This window comes from Melitaea cinxia, chromosome 24, assembly GCF_905220565.1.
Source record: "Melitaea cinxia chromosome 24, ilMelCinx1.1, whole genome shotgun sequence".
NCBI classification, from domain to species: domain Eukaryota; kingdom Metazoa; phylum Arthropoda; class Insecta; order Lepidoptera; family Nymphalidae; genus Melitaea; species Melitaea cinxia.
In genome coordinates, this window is record NC_059417.1 from 3,063,632 (window position 1) to 3,088,746 (window position 25,115).

The 25,115-nt window shown below is 34.6% G+C and overlaps 2 protein-coding genes across 2 annotated transcripts in view; one reads left to right on the top strand and one right to left on the bottom strand.

The window, feature by feature from the left end:
* Nucleotides 1–6,764, top strand: part of LOC123665444 (facilitated trehalose transporter Tret1-like) — a 36,814-nt gene extending 30,050 nt beyond the window's left edge. The window contains exons 6-8 of the mRNA XM_045599749.1: nt 5,640–5,875; nt 6,009–6,203; nt 6,441–6,764. Coding sequence (XP_045455705.1) covers nt 5,640–5,875; nt 6,009–6,203; nt 6,441–6,704 — 695 coding nt within the window. The 3' untranslated portion in view covers nt 6,705–6,764. The remainder of the gene's footprint in view (nt 1–5,639; nt 5,876–6,008; nt 6,204–6,440) is intronic.
* Nucleotides 6,765–10,742: 3,978 nt separating this feature from the next.
* Nucleotides 10,743–25,115, bottom strand: part of LOC123665770 (protein CASC3) — a 30,692-nt gene continuing 16,319 nt past the window's right edge. The window contains 8 exon segments of the mRNA XM_045600031.1: nt 10,743–11,214; nt 13,096–13,181; nt 18,074–18,180; nt 19,209–19,298; nt 20,569–20,630; nt 21,163–21,217; nt 21,718–21,927; nt 22,806–22,873. Of these exon segments, the coding sequence (XP_045455987.1) occupies nt 11,009–11,214; nt 13,096–13,181; nt 18,074–18,180; nt 19,209–19,298; nt 20,569–20,630; nt 21,163–21,217; nt 21,718–21,927; nt 22,806–22,873 (884 nt within the window). The 3' untranslated portion in view covers nt 10,743–11,008.

Below are 25,115 nucleotides of genomic sequence, written 5' to 3' on the forward strand. Positions count from 1 at the left end.
GTCACATCAAGAACTCCCACGCCGGCTGTAATGCCTTATTGGCCATTTTACAACGAGAATTTTGGATTTTATAGGCCCGAAGGACGATCCGTAGTGTGGTCTTTCGCTGCATGTCTTGTTATAGACTCAAGGCCTCTACCATGCAGCCTATCATGGGTGACCTGCCGTCGGATCGGGTCACAGAGACAAGGCCCTTTGCTGGAGTTGGGACGGACTTTTCGGTTAAGACCTCGACCCTCAGGAACAGTAAAACGGTCAAGTCCTACCTGTGCGTCTTTGTTTGCCTGTCCACCAAGGCGGTACACTTAGAACTAGTCTCAGCCCTCTCGACAGAGGCCTTTGTTGCGACGTTAGATAGATTCGTGTCACGACGAGGACTACCGTCCTTGATTCGGTCGGATTGCGGCACCAACTTCAAAGGCACAAATAACTATTTAAAAGAGATATATGAATTTTTGGCGTCTAATGAGACTGAGATTGCGTCTAGACTAGCTAGTCGCAGAATAACTTGGAAGTTCAGTCCCGCGTCATGCCCCCACTGGGGAGGAATTTTTGAAAGTGTTGTAAAGGTTGCCAAAACACATTTGCGACGAGTAATTGGCGAGTCCGTATTAACATTTGAGGAGCTCGCAACTGTGTTTTGCAAAATTGAAGCCATGTTGAATTCACGCCCGTTGTGCCCGATCTCTTCAGACCCTAACGATTTGGAAGCCCTCACACCGGGCCATTTTTTGATTGGACGGCCGCTGAACGCCCTGCCGGAATACCCCTATGTTGATGTGAAACTCAATCGTCTCTCGCGATTTGAATTGATCCAACAACTCACTCAGAGCTTTTGGAAACGTTGGAATTTGGAATATTTGCATATTCTCCAGCAGCGCGTTAAGTGGACTGACAAGACTGATCCACCGCATGTTGGTGACCTCGTTCTGGTTAAGGACGCTAACTCACCGCCACTGTGTTGGCGCAGAGGGCGCATTCTTAACCTCGTCTTTGGAGCAGATGGAGTGCCCCGTTTTGCTGAGGTTCGGGTGGACGGTTCTGTTCTGAAGAGAGCGGTATCAACCTTGTCACGACTGCCAATTGATTAGCGGCCAGGTAGTCCTGGCCGAGGCGGGTAGATGTTATGAACCAAATGTAGCAACACTAAACTATTATATTATCTATGACAGTTAGTATAGTTTACGAAATGGTTTTATCTATGAGCTGTCATTCGTCACCTTTTGAATTTAAAGTTTGCATCGTTTTTCCGGTCTCCGTATAAAGTTACGCTTTTGTTTGTACTTGTTCGTTCTCGCGAAAAATTATCGCCTTTTGTTGATCGAACCATCCTTTGTTGTTTGAAGTAATTTAATTGTTAATAGCAAATTGTATTCCTTGTATTCCTTGTTGAATTATTGTGAAAAACGTGAGTGAACTACGCCTAACAACGGCCATTTTGATTGCTGGTTCCTGCTTCAGCCCGCCACTTCAGTTAAGTATAATTGATTAGCATTAGACGTAATGATTGGCCAATTATAGTTTGATGTTAATTAAGTTATACCTGGCGAGGCTTCACCGAACAGTATTCAGTGAAACTAAGGTAGGATTTTTATTTAAGACATTAAGTGTTAGCTCTGCGTACTGCAGACAATTGTTCGTCCCGTTCGTACCTGAGATCACGCTTCCACTCGTTTTCAATATACTCCAGGTCGGACGTAACAATCTGGATCCGGATAACCTAGAAAAAAGCAGAAAAAAATGGTATGAAAATTTTGTAATCCCTGTTTCAAACACACAATAGTTTACAATAACTTCCCATACAATCGTCGTTTTTTATTTGGAACTCTCAGCAGGGATATATTCAAATTCGGTCTGCATTTGTATCCAAGCAATTACCGTAGCTTATAGAAATCTGCAACACTAGAAAAATTACAAACGCGTTTCGGACCCTATTGCCCCCCAGAGCTCTGATCCCCTTACTCACCAATAAGAACACGCTTCAGCCTGTAATATCCCACTACTGGGCATAGGCCTCTTTCCCCATATAGGAGAAGGATCAGAGCTTAATCCACCACGCTGCTCCAATGCGGGTTGGCGGATATATTCCCTACTATGAGTAACGATCGCTATCAGGTGTACATGATAACAACCGGGACCGACGGCTTAACGTGCTCTCTGAGGCACGGTGGGGAGACTCACCAACAAACAAAACAAAACACAACAAACACAGAAACAAAACAAACAAGCACAAACAACAGAACAAACAACTGGAACTGGAAAACAGTATTATTTAGCTATAATCTTCTGTAAGGTCGAGGTACTTCCCCAGTCGGGTTGCTCTATATTTTGAGCAGGGAGTTTCCTGCTGCGGCTTACCTCGATTAAAGGTTTATAAGATTTTTTCCATTCCAGTGAAATAAAAATCTAAAATATTAATATATACTTATCTATGTCGAATATTGTTAAGCGGATAACATATTAAAAAGTAACATATTAAAAAGCTGATGGTTTTCAAAAATAAAATTAAGTTAAGCACAATTTTCGCTTAGTTTTTTACTGTATGTTAGGTACAAGAACAAGTCTAGGTTATGGACTTGTCCTGAGAAGTAATAATTTCAACCTCCACGAAGATGTGTTTTCCCCAAACATCAAAAATCAATCTTTCAGGTAATATCTTCTTATATCACACGCTAGATAGATGATAGATAAATACCAATAAAATTTAAATGTTAATAATATTAAGATAAGTAACATTCTCACACTATATACATTTTAAATGTGTACATATGACCTGAATATACGGTGCGTGAAAATTTTCTCATTCCTCCTGCCCTACTTGAAACAAGAACAAATAAATAAATCCTCCTAAAATATGTCATGTCAACAATCCTGCTCCAGTTTTTTAAGGTATAGAAAAATAATAAAATTTCGTTTCAAATTGAAAGATAATTCCAGACGATAAGTTTTTCAAACAGAAGTAAGTATCTTATTCCGAGACGTAAATGTAGAAAAGATAAAATTGTTGTCAAAACACATTTATTGTTTCAATCGACGAAATAACCTCTGATCGTGTCCTTGATATTTGAGCTCACCACATCATTATCAATTTGCCGGACATTCAATTTCGTTGCTCCTATTTATTTAGTGTCAAATGCCGTGAAGTCAATTGGGTGACACCTCAGTGCGTCATTGGTTGGATGTGATAGAATGTTTTATAAGAAATCAACGATTAATTGTTATTTAAATACAATGTTGTCTAAGTTTAAAACGGTATTTTTATGTAGATACTTGTATTATTATTACTATCTATAGAATTCTAAATAAATGTTACAAGTAAATGAGATAATACTGTTTTCCAGCAGCGTTGTATTACTGTTGGTGATTAAGGTGACCAGAGCTCTTAGGGGGAATTGGGGGTAGGGTCGGCAACGCGCTTTCAATGCTTCTGGAGGTGCAGGCGTCTATAAGATAAACCGTACGCTTGTTTGCCGACCTAGATGTCATTAAAAAAATATATGGTAATTGTATGCTCCACTACTTCTAATCTTTAATAAACCTTATATTTAAAACACTAACTTCTAAAGATCTCTCTTCTTATTTTCTATATTGGTGGTTTATGGGTTCCTACATAAATCGTTCGTCTACTTTTTTTTCAGAAAAATAAGTATGGTAAGCTTAGCTATACCGTAAAAATTCGCTGAAATAATCACCTACTGTTGTTCGAATGTCGTTATGTTTGATAAATGAATAAATTAATTTATTGCGAATGGAACTCGCACTGCGTTCCTTGCTATTGTAAAAATTAGGTCAACCTAAGTGGAGAAATTATTATCTATCCTACGAGTATAGTATTTATTCTTTTATTTTACTTCAACGGTAATCGCAGTTCGATCCCCGCTCAAGACAGACATTTGTATTGGCCATATAGACGTTTGTCGTGGTCTGGGCGTTTGTGCTTATATTGTGTGTTTAAATGGTTTTCATGTGTGGAATTTAACAAAAAAGTTATTATTCAGTTCGCAGACTTATAAAAGAAATAAATTTCAAAAATAAAAGTAGCCTAAGTTACTCCTTATTACATCAGCTATCTGCCAGTGAAAGTCCCGTCAAAATTGGTCCTTCCGTTTCAGAGATTAACCGGAACAAACAGACAGACAAACAGACAAAATTTTTAAATAATGCTATTTTGGTATATGTACCATCCATATGCATTTAGTAATAAACGGTTTTTTTAACATTACAAACAGTCCAATTTTATTTATTTATATAGATGGTTTTAATTTTTAACCTACTTCCAAAAAAAGGAGGAGGTTCTCATGTGGACTGTATTTTTTTATGTATGTTACCTCAGAACTTTTTACTAGCTGGAGCGATTTCGATGATTGTTTTTTTTATAATGGAAAAGTCTGACAAGTACTTTTCGTGTTACGAGGTACCTCTGATGACGCGTATTTACTTGACTATTTATAACCGACTTCAAAAAAGGAGGAGGTTACTCAATTCGACCGTATATTTTTCTTTTTTTTTTTAATGTATGCTCGAGGATAACTACGTCGATTTTGATAATTCTTTTTTTATTAGAAAGGAGATATCTCAAGTGTGGTACCATGATAAGGAAACTAGGATCTGATAGTGGAATCCCAAAGAAATAGAAGGAAACCCTCGAAAATCGTAGTGATGACTAGTGCGTTTGTTATTTTTTTTTTTTGTCTGCTTACGTTGTATTACTTAATTAATTAAATTAATTAATTGTTATCTTTTATGGAGAGTATCTGGATAAAAAAGTATGCAGCAAAGTAAAGAGAGGATGTGAGTATTCCTTCGAAAGCGGATAGGGACCACTGGAGTTGATTAGGAAAGTCGGAGACATGGTCATATTTCCGAAGACCAAATATGAATCGTGTGCATAGATTCTGGAGGCGTTCAAGCTTATTTAACTGCTCCTCATTATGATTTAGGCAACAAATATCAGCATAGTCAAGAATTGGTACAGTAGTGTAGCGTAGTTGGGGCGGCAGAGGCACTTTTTAAGGGGTGGCAAAAGTTAACAATACTTAAATAATGAAAATATTTTGTAAATTTTTGAACCATTTTATATTATTTTTATCGCCACTACAAATTCGGACCGATTGAAAGGAGCACGGAATTTTTCATTAAGTACTTATTTTGTGGCGAAGTAGGGGCATCCCTTTTCATCGAATGATATTTTGTAGCGACTAGCAACATCTATATTTGTGGGAATCCCCGTTTACGACTAATAATCAACGAGAATTACTTCTATTATATACAGGATATAAGGGCCTTATAAACTTTTTTTATTTAAAACATAGACTGTACAATGCAAAATAATGATGATTGATCTTGCCGAAATTCTATAATATGTATTGTATAGAAAAATTTCCTTCCGCCCCGGGCAGGCGAAAACCACGCTACTACTAACTACGCCACTGAATTGGTAGCAGGAGTGAATTTGCTAACGCAATTTTGCTAGGCAAAGAAATCCATTCCCTACTATTATGCAGGCTTTATTCATCTTAAAAGGCAGCACGTTTAGTTTAAAAGTTCTTTTTTATTTAGATTCATTGGATTGGAAATAATTAAATAAATTTAAAAAAATGTGTAATAATTATGTTAAACGCGTTTATTTGTTGTTTTAGTTGCTGACAAAACCGCTTTTAAAGCATTCTGGGTGGCTCTGCTAGTGAATCTTATGAGAGAGTTCTGCGGCTGCATCGTAATACTCGTGTACGCCAGCCAAATCTTCGCAGAAACTGTAAAAGAACCTGGATCAGGCATCAACTTGTCTCCCAACAAACAATCAATCTTATTAGCTGCTGTCCAGATCGTTGGATCGTTTTTAGCTTGTCAACTTGTTGACAGAGCTGGTAGAAAGGTAAATAACAAACTTTTAAACAATCAATTTTGAAAAATTGACGTTTCTCTCAAAATTGTTTCATAAATAACAAATCATCTATGTAATATAGCTTTCATCTTTTTATTACTTATGTACTGAATTTGTTCCTCAGCCGCTGTTAACAGTGACGAGCTCAGTAGCAGCAATCAGTATGTGCCTATTGGGCGTATGGTTCTACCTGCAAAGCGTTGGTACGTTGCTACCAGGTTGGGTGCCTATCGTCGCACTGTGTACATGTATCTTCGCTGACGCCTCCGGCTTGCAGCCTTTACCAAACGTTATTATGACAGAGCTGTTTAGTTTTCAGGTAAACATTAAACTAAATAAGCTATAATTCTAGTTAATACACAAAGCACAATGTGTTACTAATTATATACCTACCTACGGTGGCTTACACCAGGAAAAAAGTCGACAGTTAATGTGAAAAAATGTCATAACGTTCAAGTACCTCTTTCTTTCAGCAGAAAGGACTTTATTGGCTGCTATTTTATAATGTAGTGATATATTTGCTGTTGTTAATTAATTTAATCTAATTTGTCCACAGCTCCGAGGTACGGTAGCCACGTTAATTACGGCGATTTCATTGGCCACCGATTTTGCTCTCTTGAAACTGTTTGCACCATTAAACAATTTGATAGGATACCACTTCACTTTCTGGGCGTTCAGCTTCGTCTGCTTAGCAAACGTCTTCTACTTAATCTTCTTCGTACCAGAAACGAAAATGAGAAATCTAGAAGACATCTACGCGGATCTAGAAGGCAAGAGGCGGAAAAAGAAAGAAAACGCCATTGAGACAAATCATGTTTAAGTTCCTAATTTAAATTAGTTTAAGTTTAATTTATGTTAAATTATATTTTGAGAAATAAGACATTTTTATTGTGATTTTAGCCGTAATCGTTCAATGTTTAGTTTTTGATATTTTACTATCTATTGGGGTGTGCGAATATCGTTCGAATCTAATCAAGCAATTCGAATAATTCGAACAATTGGCGAATTTTAATCCCATTACATCGTGTATGAAAATATTCTACCTACGAATAATATACTTTTGGATTAAATATCAATTACTCGGAGAAAACAAATGCTCAGTTTCAATATACGTTCATATCTGTCAGTAACATAAATAATCTAGATACTAATCTACAAGAGATCTTTTAAATTCATTTCGGTTTTTATAATTATTAATTTCCGTTGGAAAAAATACAATTTTTAGTTTAGTTTTAAACGCTTAATTTTTTAACTTTTATACTAATTGTTCTATTTGTGTAATTTTATGTCTTAGTTTAAATAAATGTATATTTATTGTTAATTTCATATTTGAATATCGAACACTGAATTCAAAATACTCGAAAATTCGCAAATGGTTTGGAAAAAATTCGAATTATTCAAAATTTTTAGAATTATTCGGGAACTTTCAAATAATTCGAACTTTCGAATTTTTCGATTCGAGTTTCGAGGAGTTTCGTTGGCGAGGCACGTATAATTCGTAAGTTTAAATTATTGGAACACCCCAAAGTATCTATTATTATTTACTTGTCAAGTTGCAAAAAATAAATAAAGAAGAGAACAGTTATAGAGGGGACTGAGGAAAAAATAAAACACATCAATTTTAGAAGATTTACTTATTTTAATAAATAACCAGCTTAGTTTACAAAAGCATTTTTTTTAACATTTTCACATGACTTTTTTTTTTGGAAAATACCTTTAGATACTAAATCAAATCAGTGACAACTTTTATCGCCAGTCGTGAAAACAGTGTTTTACTTTCATTATTATTTAAAAAAAAACTGATGTGATTCTTAAATGACTAGTCAAAAAAAACAACATTTAAACATTATTTTCTATATAAATATAATCTGGAAATACCTTATGATCGAACGTTACTGCTAATAATATGATAGAATTTGACATATTTATATATAGCAACCCAGATATTTCTCATAGAGCATATAATATTGGAGTTTAGAGACTGAGGTATACGAAATATACAATTGACGAAATAGTTTTAAGAAGATGGAAAAAAGTTATTACCTAATAATTTAACTTGATAAGTCGTCAATCGTCATACAACTTTACCTTGTATTCAAAATCAAAAATAAATAATAAATCAACTAAAACCAGAAACAATACAGAGCTGCTAGTAACTAGAGACGGAACTACAAATTTATACTTGATAAAATAGTCACATCTTTTTGAAAAAATAGAAAACAATGATCGGATCTTCAGTCTTTAAAATCCATAATTTGATTTACATCCCTACTGCCGACAACTCAAAGCGATACGTAAGCTTTAAAGATACATTTGATAATACAATATGAGTATCTATTTTATGAAAATTATAAATCTTGTAAAGTACATTGATAACATTTAAATAAACGAAAAATTAAGAGGTATATTTGTAGCAGCGTCCACATTAGCAGAACAACAGTTATCGGTATAATGTCTGTTTCGACTAGTTTTAACTTGTCTCAATAAATCCTAAATAATCACTGTTGTGATATAGTCTATTATAGTAATTCCTTTCGGCTTATTGAAGATTGTGGGTTATAGACAATATTACAAAAGTAGATTATAAAGTTTTGACATAATCAAAAAGTGTAACTTTCTTTGAGCAAGTTATAGTTTTTTACGCTCACCTTATTCTACTAATGAGGGCACTGTTTCACGTCATAAGTTGTTCATCGTTTCCTAGCTAATAAAAACTAATTCCGCTTATTATTATAATTTAATCACTCATTCAAATTCATTTAAAATGTTTTACCCTAATACACGAAAACAGACGCAATGATTACTTTAGCCAGGAAACGATTTGATAAACGACATAAGCGATTATGGTCCAACAATATACAATATTAATATCATCAATTCCCTTTATTTATTACTTCGATATAATATACATTTTTAGTGCATTCACACAATTTTCATTTTTGACAGATTAAAAATATAGCTGTCAATGTCAACTGTCAAAATGGCAGAAAATTATCTGATTAAGTAACTAAAAGATTTAAAAAAAAAGGCAATTCAGTCAATAATATTTGGCAAAATATTATTTATCAAGAAAAAAAGCGCTGTCAACTTAGACAAAAAAGACGAGTGGAGTAAAATTTTACAAGACATAATTTTCCTTAAAATAAATTCTTACTAAAAGCAATTTTTTTCTCTTACTTCGTTGACATTTAAAAAAAATCGAAAGCCACATTTATAATAACTATTTATTTATATATCTGAGCTTAAAGTTTGGACTAAAATAACATTTCTTTATATAAGAAATAACAAGTATATTAATTAAAATCTGAATAGGACTTCGCCAAAATGCAAGAAGCAATATCAATGTCATAAAGCCGAACTTAGAAAAAAAAAAACTCCATTTGCAAACAATGCACTTTGAGCAAGAAGCGAGAAATTTTTTAACATTGTAATTTTTAGTGCACTTTCGAAAAGAAAAAATTTAAAAAAATCATATACCAACGCAACACTATCAGTCCAATACAAAAATATATCAAACATTACTTTTAAAAACTCATATATTTTCAAACGAATTTTTGTATTCCCATAAAACATTTTGGCAATTTACAAATTACACTATTAAAAATAGGTCCTTACATTAAGGATATGGTTTCTAGACCTAATTTTATAGTACTAAACGTTATATCGACTAACTTTACGGCTCCGAACAGAGCTGACACAGCCGAACAGTTATTTTAAGAAAAAAATCTATTACGATATACGATACCTAAGAACAGAGTACTTTTGAAATGGTATTAGGAACGATTTTAGGTAATTCCTTTATACAAAAAAACGGCTTACGATCAGTTTTATTTCAAACAAGACATTTTAAGCGATTTATAATCTGAAACTAATCACTTTTTATAATTATAGAAACCAGGTTAACTAAATATTGTTTATTAACATTTTCAATTCACCAGTTTATACATGTTTTTCGTGACTTTTTTATTTGTTTTGGTAATTTATATACATGTTTTTTACGACAATTTATATTATTTTATCATCTATAGTCAATTAATTATTACCTTTCGATCTTTATAATAATAAATAAACATGATTAAATGCGTTGTCAGTCATATGAAAGTCAAACCGGGATAATAGTACATACATACTTAATATATTTGTATGTACGAGGGTAGAAAGACAAAATACAATTTAAAGCATCTGTTCCAAGGTCATACAAGTCACAATGTCAGTGACATAGATGTTACAGTAACGAGACATCGAACCTTTATGGGGACCTACACTGAATCTAGAAATTCTTAATTCAAATTTTGGATATCTAGAATAGAATTTCATTTTATGATTGATCACAATTAAATAATTCGAATAACGTCTATTTCGTTATTTTACTTCAATGTATAATCCAATTTTCAAACTTGGGTTTTTACCGTTCCATAAATATTTATGAATAACGAAAACTCGAAATGATTTCAAAGTGAGTTGGAACTACCTTCTGTTAAAACGCCATTTTTACTATAGATCTCCATAACATTCTAAGCAGACATCACCTATGCCTATTCTATATTAAAAACTGGACTTTTATAGACAAAAAAAATGTCCTTTCAACTTTATTTTTATAGGAGATACGTCACTAATAAAAAGTTGTAAAATCTATACAATTTAGAAACTTGATACTGTTTCGTATTTTCAAAGTCAAAATAATTGTAAACGTGCAAGCATTTTGGACAACTTTAGACATTTGTAATCCTAGCAACATACAACCAATTTAAACATAAATACTATGAAAATATTTCAATACAATTTTGACAATGTTTAAAAATATACACATAAATTTTCACTTCGATAAATAACAAAAAAAACTTTTTTTAAAACTTCATAATTTCAAAAATCTTTTATTATTTTGTAATGTTATTATGGTCATAATAATAACAATCGTAAGTATTGATTTCAAAATTTACTAACATAAAAAAATCTTTCCAGAAAACACAAGAAAAATAGAAATACGAATCGAAACAAGAATTACAATTTTAATGTGAATACAGTCGCTAGTAAGAGCTTGATCGTCCCTTAAAGTTTCCATTCGCTTGCACGATGAGAGAATTATCTCCTGCTAAAATAGTTCTGATATTCATACAACACACGTCAGGCATCCGCACTCTCCTCTTTTCTCTCCTCACTCTCCTGCTTCTCCACTCTCTCTACCTTCTCCATTCGCTCAGATTTCTCAGGTTTCTCCGATTTCGAGTCGCTTGATATCGAACTCGATGTCAAACTGTTCGGTTGGGAAGGTTCCTTGCTTTGAAGTTCTTGAGAATTTCTCGTCTCTTGTGGTTTATCTTTTGATGGATCTGTTTAAGAAACATATTATTATTAAAGTGTATTTAGTTGATTATTTAACTCTACTAATTACACTATGTATTAATAATTACTACAAAAACTTTAATTACATACTGTACTCAGTAATAAATATATGTTAAAATTACTTTTTAATAATTTACTTATTTAACTAATTGCTAAGAAGATAGAAATGGAACATATTACAAAGTATTTATAAATTACATTACTCAACTTAGATTTATTTTTAACTAATGGTCAAAAAATTTATTAAAAAAAAAAGAATGAAAATAAAGAACCTCTTTTTAAATTTTTCTATTTTAATGCAGTCTTTTTCAATCAACAAAAGAGTATATATAATATGCGCGTGTGTATCAAATACATGATAGTGTGTGTAATGTTTTTTTTTATAATTTTATATATTTATATGTATAATTTTTAAAAAAAATATTAGAATTCTTCATGCGATATTTCATACTCCTCCGTCCGCGCAATTTCCGTAAAAAGGGGTGCAAAGTTTTTGCTTCACGTATTAATATATAGATTAATAAAACTATTATTGTTATCCTAACTATGCTACATGTTTATTCGATAATAATACCACGCGACTCTTATGTATAGTTGAAACTAATTAGGTAACTTTAATATATTATAAGTACTCATAAATTACACTTACACTAAATACCAACCTACAAATCTGAATAAAATGAAATTATACAAACATTTAAATAAAATTGAAATTAAAATACGATCTTCTTCCGCTATAAGTAATCTTCTTTATTAATTTTCATTTATATATTTACAGGCGCGAATTGTATCACGCGAAAGTAAGTTTTGTCCAGAGCAAATCTTTAAAAATAATAAAAATGTTTGAAATTTTATTTTATTTCACTCAATAATTCATTAAAAAGCATGTGTTTCAGGAAATATTATATGGCTATATAACATCGACGATTCAGCCTGTAACATCCTCTTTCCCCATGTAGGAAAAGGCCATATAACATCATGCTAGAACTAATAGGAGTAGACAATCTTATATATAAAATTCTCGTATCACAATGTTAGTACTCCTCCGAAATAGTTGGACCGATTTTTATGAAATTTTGTGTGAATATCGAATAGGTCTGAGAATTGGCAAACAACTATTTTTCATACCCCTAAGTTATAATGGAGTGGTTGGATTAAGGGGGTTAATAACATATATGGCAAAACAACATATGCGGGGTCAGCTAGTAATTTATATTATCCTATCACACAGTAAAAAAACTAATTTAGACACTTTTTTAAATTGATAACTCTATTTTATTGTGTGTTCTTTTAAAGTCTTAAATAAGCAATTTTGAAATACAAATCCAAAGGTATCAACCATTAAAATAAAATTATATATGTTAAAGATTTAAAAGATGAAAACAAAATGATTTAGCAATTTAGCAACTGTACTAATTTACTGATACGTCAAAAATTATTATGTACCTCATCCAACTTTTATTCTCTTACTTAATCAACGTAAACCAAAATTCACTAAATAATTTTCCCCCTTAACCATCATCATCACTTCAGCCTATCGCAGTCCACTGCTAGACATAAGCCACAACAAGTGCGAGCCAAAAATGGCGCGAACTCATGTGTTTTGCCCATAGTCACCACGCCGGGCAGGCGGGTTGGTGACGGCAGGGCTGGCTTTGTCGCACCGAAGACGCTGCTGCCCGTCTTCGGCCTGTGTATTTCAAAGACAGCAGTTGGATGGTTATCCCGCCGTCGGTCGGCATTTTACGTACCAAGGTGGTAGTGGAACTGTGTTATCCCTTAGTCGCCTCTTACGACAGCCACGGGTAGAGAGGGGGTGGCTATATTCTTTTAAATTCCTTTGTTGAAGTAAATGTGTGTGCACTCACCGGCGCTGTGTGCCGGCCAAGGTTTCCTTACGAACATATTCTCGACGATTCTGTCTATGTTGTCCTTTTCAGATGAATTCGCTGGCCTAGAAATTTAATTTAAAATTAATTATCATGACGAAAAATTATTCATTGGATAGGATGAATCGATACATTCAACGTCATTTAAAAAACGTGTTATGTTATAACTGAGGTAAGGCACAGCAGGAATTTCTTGCTCAAAATATGGAGCAGCCCGACTGGGGTAGTACCTCGACCTTACAGAAGATCACAGCTAAATAATACTGTTTTCAAGCAGTATTGTGTTCCTGTTGTTGAGTAAGGTGACCAGAGCTCCTGGGGGGATTGGGGATTGGGTCGGCAACGCGCTTGCGATGCTTCTGGTGTTGCAGGCGTCTATAAGCTACGGTAATCGCTTACCATCAGGTGAGCCGTACGCTTGCTTGCCGATCTAGTGATATAAAAAAAATGTACCATTTTTGACCGACTCTAAAAATAAAAGAAAAGGTTATCAATTCGACTATTTTATGTGAGTTACCTCATAGTCTATGATCCGGCTAAAGAAATATTAACTCTCATGATAATAATCCAGTACATTTACTGCATAATACGACGAAATCGACATTTATCTGATAGGTTGGTAATGAAATCGCTTCCAGACAATGTTAAGTAATTATTAAAGTAAATAAATGAAAGTAGGTAAGTTCTGCATAAACTGTCCTTTCATTGTAAATTATAGCCGTGTTTAGGCGCTCGTTGGACGGTTTTGTGATATATTTTTTTTTAATAAATAAAATAACCTGTCTCGAACTAATAATAAATTTATACTTCCTTTACTCGGGTTGTCTGGAAGAAATGGCTAAATAGCCATATGTCCGCCCATATTACTTCACAGTCTGTAACTGTCTATATATATGTTTAATGTTTGAAATATAGTTGTGGTGTACAATAAAGTATAATTAAAGAAATAAATAAATATCTTATAACATACACACACGGTCGTCTGTTACTATTTTTTTTTTTTCGAATTGTTGAGTACTGTTGGCCCTAGCGGCCTTTACAGCGTCACCAGTGAGAGGGGCCGGGCACTAAGGCGAACCGGCCGCGAAGGAAGCAGGGGAGCCCTCTGGGAGGGGAGCCCTCTCTTCTAGGTGGCTTACGGCCGAACCCAATATTCAATCTATCTCTGATTATGTCCTACTAGAGACAGAAATATCTATATATCATTCATTTTACTGACCCAATAAACTTGTCGACGATAGGCAATCTTATCCTTTAAAGCTGTCTATCCACGAGAGGGAGGATAGCTTACCAGAGATAACAGTTCGTATGAAAATGACAGTGTAAGCGTCCCAATAATAATAGAGTTCTATCTGTCAGTAACGTTGGCTATCTTTAGTAACAACAATATCCGATCTATAGTTTTCGGGCTATAACTAAGATTTATTAATTGCAAAAGTATTTTCTTTGTTTAAAATAAAATTAATTTCGAGTGAAGAACAATGGCAGACTCAAGTTCAAGTAGCAGTTCAAGTAATATTGCTCTTTTGCAACAATTAATTGAATAAAAATAATAAGTTTCTTGTGAAATAATACTTACTTTACTTGTGAATAAAACAAACAATTTGGTGAATGATTGTATAATTTGCAATGATTTGTATAATTTGAATTTTGATTTGCAAAAAAATTATATAAATTCAAACGAAACGACGATTCAATAAAGCGTAATGGCCTCGTAGCGTCTTTTCGTGTCGTGTTAAAACGTTCCGTTACTAGATTTACCATGCATTCTATATTAAATTAACATCATAAATCATTTATTATAAATTAAAAAGTCTGTGTAAAAATTAATTTGTCCATATTTTTATAAAACAAGATTACTTTAATATAAATAAAATTTGTATGACAAAGAACAATGGCGAAAAAGTTGTTGATAGAATTCCTAAGCGTCTATAAATGTCTTAATGTAAAGTGTAAATAAAATAATTTCTTACGTTTTTTCAATATATTTTTAAGATCTGTGTAAGTCTAGGAAAAATATCATTTTTAATGAACAGAACATTTGATTATTGTAAAAATGATTTCACATGTCATTGGAATATGAGGTACCTAGCGATAGTTCCGTTGAATGTTGCCACATGGTAATAAATCTTCTCTCAGTAACATAAATGAACTTTTTGCCTATATATAAATAATACACTTAACACGTAAAATATTGCATCAAGTTACACGATTTATATTGTATAAACCCGAAACATTGTTTTATTACAAAAATAACACGTTATTTATTTATTTGCTGAGCCCAATTATTTCATAAATACAATAATAATTCGAGAATGGCAATGGTAAAATAGTATGATAGCCATGACAACACTTGAAAATCATAACTGTCATAATTGAGCGAAGGACTAGAATCCAGCTTTTAATAAAATATATATAAAAATAATGTACCCGGTCGAGCAGGAATAGTAGAGTACTGTTGTAGTTGTTTAGTTGGAGGAAGGACTGTTGGATGTTGCGCGCATACAATGACTTTGGTATGGTACCTTGGTTGGGCGAGACATCAATAAAATATCACAGCACCGGTAGGGTTTCTGGGTGACATTGTTATTAGGGACGATGTAGTATACGTAATAAAAAAATAATGTTGTTTTATTTTATAAACAGGCCTTTCTTCTATTAGAAAAAATGAGCAGATACTCTGACTGACTGTAGAGGACCACTGTCTTTATGCCACGCATCTGTATATAAGTGGTTTCTAGAGTTTGCTTTTTAACCTAGAGGCCGCACTTTCATTTTTTGCAGGGAATAACCATTTTGTGTGCCATTGTAAACTGTTTCTTATTTGGTTAAGACCTTGCAGGCTGCTCATCTGATTATCTGATAAAAAGATGATCCCATGCTGCAAAGGGCACGATAAGTAGATGGTCCTGGTAACTATCTATGGTGATTATCATTAAAGAAAAATCTAATCAGAAGCGTGGTCTAGAAATTCTAAGAACAGGGTTTATTAGATCTGTTGACATACAGCGCTCATGATTTAAGAAGATGAACATCTTTGTTGATCGTCGATTTTATATCACCTACAGCTAACGTTGATGTACCTATGTAGGAAATACCTAAGGGCAGGTAACAAAGAAAATCCCTGAATATGAAATATTTTAGTCCTAAGGTTCAAAACAAGCGTCTAAGAAAAATATTTTTCTTTATTTTATTTTTATTTTATACTTTATTGTACACCACAAATATATTACAAACAAAGCATAAAGATAGTTACAGACAGTGAAGTACAATGGGCGGACTTATGACTAATTAACCATTTATTATTTTGCTGTAAATGCGTCGATAGTCTAAATATATCTACTATAAGGTTTTGTAATCAATCTATCTAAGTTATTAAAAATGTAGTTTCGGACTATATTTAGCATTTATTTGACTAAGTTTTTGATCAGGTACTAACAAGTTGTTGACACAAAACCTCTAAATGTTCAACCTGGAATATCTTCAATTCATTACTTCTTTCGGTGGTGCTTCTTTAAGCAAAAGTGATTAGGAATTTAAGTACTATTTTACTACATATTTTTCATTAGTAGACGCTAAAAATTTATGCCAACAAAAATTTGTTAGGGGATCTGCCATTGTCCTTTAAATACTACAAAACATCTGTGTAACATAACTGAGGCCGTCTGTGACGCTGCGTATACTGGAATGTAAGGAAGAGCTCAGGTAGCCGGTCTATCTACAGCTAACTGGAGATAGTAGTCCCCTATGCGAATTATTGGGACAACTACAAAGGATAGATAGTTAGTTATTAGCAGTCGATGATAACTACCTATCTCTATCTTTAGATTGAATATTGGGTTCGGCCGTTAGAGCGTCGTCGGAGTGGATGAGGCGCTATGCGGAGCGCTGAGACGGCTTACGGACGGTCCGCTACGCGCCGGGCGCGTGCGAGCCGTCAGGACGGGGGGACCTCGCGCTCGCCGGCGGGGGCGGTGTGTGTGTGTGTGTGTGTGTGTGTGTGTGTGTGTGTGTGTGTGTGTGTGTGTGTGTGTGTGTGTGTGTGTGTGTGTGTGTGTGTGTGTGTGTGTGTGTGTGTGTGTGGTGTATATGGCGTTAAGCGCCGTGATCCTATCGTCAGGGGCGGTTAAGACGTGCATGGGACGTCTTTGTACGGTCTGTAAGTTTCCTCTACCTACGTATTTGCAAGCCTCTGCTACAAGAGGATTTGGGTGACTGCGCGCTCTCTCAAAATACGCTGTAGCGAGTATTTTGAGGTGCTTCGCGATCGAATCGATCTTAAGGTCGCGATGTAAGTCGACATTACGCACGTACCACGGCGAGTACGTGGCAGTGCGTAGAAACTTATTCTAAATGATTTGGAGGCTATGGATGAGGGTTGGCTCCACATGAGCGAAAACAGGACACGCGTAGGTCATAATAGGTCGTACGCAGGCCTTGTATAATGTCGTCTTATTTCTAAGAGACATTCTACTCCTCCCGCATAGCAGCGTGTGCAATCGACTTAGTACGAACGCTGCCCTGTTTCGAACCCGGTTGATGTGGGCTTTGAACGAAAGTTTGCTGTCGAGAATGACGCCTAGGTACTTTGTTTCCTTTAGCCAAGGAATCGGAGTGCCGAACAGGGTTATGGTCCCGAGTCGACCTTTCGTCCAGAAGACGCGCCTGGTATGCTTAACAAAGTGCACTGCTTCACTCTTTTCGGGATTTACTTCGATTCTCCATTTCCTAAACCACTCGCCGAGGGCGGTGGCCGCGAATTGGAGTAGAGAAGTTATAGCCTCGACGGAGGTACCGGTCGTGTTCGTCTGTTACTATGGCAAGTAACTTAATGTTTGTGTTAACAGTCGACTGCCTATACTTAAACCCACAACCCCCAGAGCAGAAAGCAGGCCCACTACAAACTGCGCCAACAGGCCGGTCAGATAATATCCATAAAATAAAAAAGTATAAGTACCTGTCAGGTCGTACTATAGGTATGGCAGCGGTCGGTCTCCTTTGAGCTCGAAGTGGTTGTTCTTGTTCCGCACAGCTGTAATATGTGACACCGCCTGCTTGGGTAGCCTGCAAAGACAATTTTATTATTTTTAGATGACACTTAAAAAACATTGATGTTTGAGGCTTTAACATGCCTGTAACATGCCTCCCACTGCTGGGCATACGCCTCTTTCCCCATGTAGGAGAAGGAATGGAGCTTAATCCACCATGCTGCTCCACTCCGGGTTAGCGGATATGTTCCCTACTATGAATAACGATCGCTATCAGGTATTTATGATAACAACGTGCTCTCCGAGGCACGATAGGAAGACCCACGAGGAAAGACATCCAGACCGTAAAGAAATATTTGTACAAATACAAATATCCATCCCGAGCGGGAATCAAACCCGCAAGCCGTCGGTGTTTTAGGCGTCTACTCGCACCACTACACCAGAGCGGCTGTTAAAATATATTTTATTATAAATCAAGAAAAAAAACGAGTGTGCTTTAGACCACACGATCGAAATAAACGACTGAAACGAAACTTAACTCTCTTCCTGTAAAAGACTGTAGCGACCACACTAGTTCACCCTGAGAACGTTCGGCTCCGTCTGGCGTCTCAATAAAACTACCAGTGTTTTGATGTGAGGAATTAAACTTTAATGAATGATAACCAATATTCCACTAATAAAATCAGTACCGAACATAAACACAATATGTGACTAAGTAAATTTACACGGCACAAAGATAGCGCGATCTATTGTACAATCAACGCCACCTGTGTTTCGTTCAAAGCAATAATTAAACATACATTGAACACTTTCTATCTTTACTAACTTACATCTCCCTCTCTGCTTCCGTTCACTTCGACTGAATAACTTCTTTAGTAGTAGACCTGCACAATAGGCCTGGACTGTATCTTAGATATACGAAACTAAACTGCCTATAAGAGAAAGAGAGAAATAAAATGTGTGCTCGCACCTCTCTTGCTCCGTTCGCCTCGCCCGATAACACTTTTCGTAACGCTCTCGTCACGCATTCACCAGCTTACTCTCCAAGTCGAGTATGCGTAGAGTAGTTTTAGTTCAATAACGTTATATATTAGTATCACTTACATAATTGTGATGCTGGTACATTTGATGTGGGTATGCAGCGGGTGGCTGGTACATTGGAGCCGTTCCGAATACACCACCGGTTGTATTTTGCTATAACAAAAAAAATTATAATGTATCTTACTAACAAAAATATACTGTATTGTGTACTAAGAGTAAGTTTTTACAATTTTTAACTGAAGTAGGACACAGCAGGAAATTTCCTGCTCAAAATATGGAGCAGCCCGACTGGGGTAGTACCTCGACTCGAAGATCAAAGATCTTTGATCTATTTGATTATTAGATTTTGTTTCAAGCAGGGAATTGGGATAGGGTCGGCAACGCGCTTGCGATGCTTCTGGTGTTGCAGGCGTCTATATTTTTTTTTTATATCACTAGATCGGCAAGCAAGCGTACGGCTCACCTGATGGTAAGCGATTACCGTAGCTTATAGACGCCTGCAACACCAGAAGCATCGCAAGCGCGTTGCCGACCCAATCCCCAATCCCCCCCAGGAGCTCTGGTCACCTTACTCACCAACAGGAACACAATACTGCTTGAAAACAGTATTATTTAGCTGTGATCTTCTGTAAGGTCGAGGTACTACCCCAGTCGGGCTGCTCCATATTTCGAGCAGGAAATTCCTGCTGTGCCCTACCTCAGTTAAATTATATGCTATAGTAATTGCTTACCATCAGGTAAGCCGTATGCCTGTTTGAAAAGGTGGTCTTATCGCTAAAAGAGCGATCTCTTCCAGACAACCTCAAGCATGACAAGGAGATGACAAAGAATTAGACGGAATTTAGCATAATTCTTATTTATTAATGTCCCTGTATATGTGGCATCTTACTGATATTTATAAGTTATTTTCCTGCTTTTATTTTTTCATTTATCTATATATATATATAAATTGAATGTCTGTCTGATATGTCCTTATATAATAGTAAACTATGCATTCGATCAGCAAAGTGTTGCGCTTGAGCCCACAAAGTTTTCGGAGTCGGAAAAAAAAGAAAAAAAAAGCGTAGCGACGCGCGCAGGGTACCTACAGCTAGTTTATTTAAATTTTATCGTACACCATAACTACACAATTCACGTTAAACATTGTTCTTCTGAGCTCCAGATTGTGTAGTACAATGTGCGGACTGGTGGCTATTAGACTCTATTTCTTTCAGACAACCCAATTTATATAGAATTCGAGACTAATATTATCAAGAAAAAAAAAACTATAATTTTAATGTTTGAAATAAATAAAGTTTATGAGTTGAGACTACTGGATTGATATTCAAAATTCTTTCACCAAAAGAATGATACGTTATCACTGAGTGATAGGCTATATTTTAAAGAGATAAGCTGTGATTCTTAGTTAATTTGTTCAACTCACTTGCATATATTGCGCAGGCATCATGGCCGGGGGAGCGTATCCTTGTGACGGCTGTAACTGACCTACAAAAGAAAAATAATTTAATTGTAAACGTCAAGTTAATACTTCTTGAGACTATTTTATCAACTTAGTATTTGGAGTAACCTAACACTTTTTGATTTATTTAAGATTTATAAAGTGTTCTTAATTTTGTTAATTTCTCTTTTAATATACAATTTCCGGTATAAAAGACAAAATAAATAATAAAAAATAATAATAAGAAATACATTTTTACTATCTATAAAAAGCACTGCAACATTTTGCAGAAACCTGCATAAATATAACGAAAATAATTTTGACATATGAATATTAGTCTGCCCTTAGCGACAAGACTATTTTATTTTAATTTCATTAACAGTATCTCCTGCCCAGCTGTGGGCCACTAAATCAATTCTTTTTTTTGAACAAAAGTTAAAAATTGAACAGTTCTTTAGTAAAACGAATATAGAATATAGTAACCAAGTCTTCAAGAACATATTATAACTGTAATGTATAAAAGAACTTTGTGTACAACAAGAGTAGCAAATAAATAATATAAAATAATTCATTACTTACCGATGGAGTGCGGTTGAGGCATGTTGTGCATCGAGTGGTGCGGGTGAGACACCATCTGTTGGTCGAGAAATACTTTTCTCATTTGCTGAATTATAGAGAATACGTCACTTATATTATTTACAGTTCCATTTATATACATAGAAATTTAATAATAGTCGTTTGAAGTAGTTTGTGTTGAGAAAATAGTGAATTATCGCTGTCACAAAACGTCTGTCTGAATGGCTTACTTCAACAGATCAATATGAACACGGCGTTGAAAATGCCAATATTTCGGCGACATTGCAAACATTATTGACACGGGTGATTCACGTTTATAAGTAAAAATTAATAGTGAAAGACTTATAAAGAAACTAAACCGAAACTTAATGAAAAAAATGTAAATACAATATATATACGACAATTAAATATTCAGTCAACATATCTGTATAAATGACAGTATAATTAGACATCATATAACAAAGTTCATTTTTATGTGTATTGGTACCTAATCAGGTTAAGTTAAAAGGTATGTTTGTTGTTGTTTGTTGTTGTTGTTGTGTTGTTTGTTGCAGTTACCTGTTGCGAGTGTTGCGGCTGCGGCAGCTGTTGATGCGGTGGCGAAGGGCCGTGCTGGGTCGACGCGTTCCTATGGACTTGCTGTAAGGAGAAAACACATGCTATAAACAGGTATACGAATGTAATGATAATGTTACATGTTACATTATTATTAATTTCATAAAAGGATGAGGTTCTCAAATCGACCGTATTTTTTTTCTTTTTTATTATGTGTTACCTCAGTACTTTTTACTGAGTGGATCGATTTTGATGATTCTTTTTTTGATCGGAAAGTGGTACTTATCATATGGTCCACTTTAATTTAATCAAGATCGGACAAGTACCCACTTCAAGACAAGTACTTTTGGGTTATAACGCGTATTTACTTCGCTATTTTTTCGTCTATATACATCATATTATTCGATGGTCAATGTAATTGAAGTCGACTTCTTCTTGATTACGAACAAACACAATTATTATTCTTTTGAAATAGGACAGAAAATGGACGGTTAAAGTAATTAGCTATACAAAAAAAATATTTAGAATACTCATGTTCTCTTTTATTCTAAACTAAATCTATAAACTACTTACAAGCAAAATTAATGCCAGTAAGTAGATATCTTGTTATTATTATTTAGAAGTCCTGATAGTGAATATTGGTCATTACTAAATGACTAAATTAATATTAAAAATATAGCAGACGAATTCAAAACACATATTTCATTTAATAATCGTAAACACGTATTCAGGTAAACATTTATTATCTTATTTTATAGTCGAATAACTATAAAAAAGTACAATCGAATTGAGAAATTAAAAATAATATTAAAAATAATAGTATGTAAATTTTCGCGTTGTGTGTTCTACGACACGTAATTCTGCGTAATCCTCCACTCGCTTATAAGTATTTATTATATTATATGTATCTATTATATATTAAGCGGGTGGAGTGACATCCAGTCAGATAATAATAATAATGTGGCGTTACTACAAAAACGAAAACATCAACCGTAGGCTTCAAAGAATCCAAATAATTATGTACCGTCACAAATGACCAAGCTAGTTGGTTGTATGACAAACAGTAAATTAGTTGTGATATTGATGCTTACCGGATGCATGATGGGAGGCGGGTGGAGTTGCGGGCCGGGGCTGCCTTGGTGCGCGCCGCCCGGGAACTCTGAGGAAGACGGATAGGCTATAATAGATCGAAATATTCGTACATCATAAAACATTTTTATTGGTAATTAAAATTAAGACGTACGTTAATTAGCCGTTGTTGTATGTATTCACAAAAAAAAAAAGTTTTTAAGCATTTACGGTCATAAGTTCATAACCAACATTTTTACTTCAAAGACCCGATATTTCGATGACGTTACAGTTACACCACAATCGAAAAGGATCCATCGGGAGTTTCAAAATGATAATTCGGAAAAATACCGTAAAACTAAAACGGTATTTTTATACTATACAAAGAAACGTACGGACCACCTGATAGTAAGCGGATACATAAAAGAGAGACGGAGCATTAAATTTCATTACCAAACTCTTGGTAAAAACCTTTTCCCTGACAAATAATACAAAGAACTCACCACAATAGTAACAAATCATGATAATATCGTCAGTTACATTATAAACCATTTAAATTATTTAATTATAATTATTAAAAAGAAATTTATAACTATAATTATTTGATTTAAGGGCAATCAGTTGTGAAGAACTTTCGTGAATCCTCAACCGAACACAACCGTCACACTATGTCGAACTACCCGCAGTTTTGAAAAATCACAAGCAACATCATAGACAAGGGCATTTCTGTCACTAGTCAAGTGGTGCCAACATTAAAATATTAAAATGTCATACTTTGACAGTTCGGCATTTCTGTCACTAGTCAAGTGGTGCCAACATTAAAATATTAAAATGTCATACTTTGACAGTTCGGGTGTTGCCAGAAAAAAAAATGATTTATACAGAATTTATAGATATTGGAATGATTTTTAACAAAATTAGAGAAATTGAACCAACTAGTCTTATCTATATCCATGCATCAAAGTTACTAATAATTTAGTGCAAGCATTTGATAAAAAATTAATACCATTCTAGAATAAAAAGTAGATATGTATCTTAAAAATAAATGATTTCTGTCCCTTGTGTTGATTCCCAAATTAGGTCCAGGTTAGGCATGAGTTCGATATATCAAAACGTAACTAATAACCGATATGAGTTAGATAACATATCGTATCGATATCACGTTTTCACATAACTGATATTTCAAAAACTATGATATCGAAACCTCAATCGAAACAATAACTCGAATCGCGCGACAACTCGATACGGAAACCGAACGAAATGTTACACAGTTATCAAAACGAAAACCGTGCCCAAACGAACTACGATGGTAACGAAAGCCGAACGGTATCATATTCGCTTCTTCTCTTTCTTGCAAAGCGATGTAAAAGAGATGAAGCGAATATTAGGATATTCACTTCGACTCTTACATATTATAACAGTGTAAAAGAGATGCAGCATTTTTGTTTTATTTGTGCAATGCTTGGACAATTACAAGTTATGGCATTTCGCTCTTATGTATAGTAGAAATAAAGGTTGATTTGAATTGTTACGATTGCGTTTAGAATGTTTTGATATTTAGTCGGTTATTCCGCGAAAGATTCACACCGCCAATTGTAATTTAGTATAATAGCAATACGGCTCAATTTGAATTGACGATACATTTAGGTAATAATGATGTTTAGTTCTTGAATAATAATAAGGTGCATTTTGACGTGTAATTGTTGGCATAGTTTTTTGGATTTAGTAAACAACAACAACAGTCATATTAATAAAAACAAATCTTCCGAGTCGAGTGCCGAAACCACAGCGAATGTAAATATAGCTCAAAATGTTAGTACTAGTGTAAGTGCTTGGGATAAATTTGACGATTTATTACGAAAAAATAAGCCGCAAGGAAATGCTCAAGCGTGGGCCATTAGGGAACTGCAGATGTACCTAGACGATAAGATATTGCCCCGTAAAGATTCCGAAGGAAACTGGAATAATCCAGCGCAGTGGTGGAGAGACCCATAGGATAATTTATCCACACCTCTCGGAACTCTATCGAAATAAGTGTAATATAGTTGCCACCTCAGTTCCGTGTGAGCGACTCTTTTCGAAGACAGGGCTTATAATAAATGAAAGGAGATGCCGTTTGAAATCGAAGAAAGTGGAGTAGCTTGCATTCTTAAATGCAAATCTGTCTTTATCCAAAAAGAAGTAGATTTAAAATTAAACATCTGTAAATATTTATAAATCAAAAATCATCAATCATACCTATATGGCGATTTTTAAATGCGCCAGAAAAGTATCTTTATTTTTTTACTTACAAAGCTTTTCTGATAGTCCTAAGTCTAATAAAGCATGAAGGG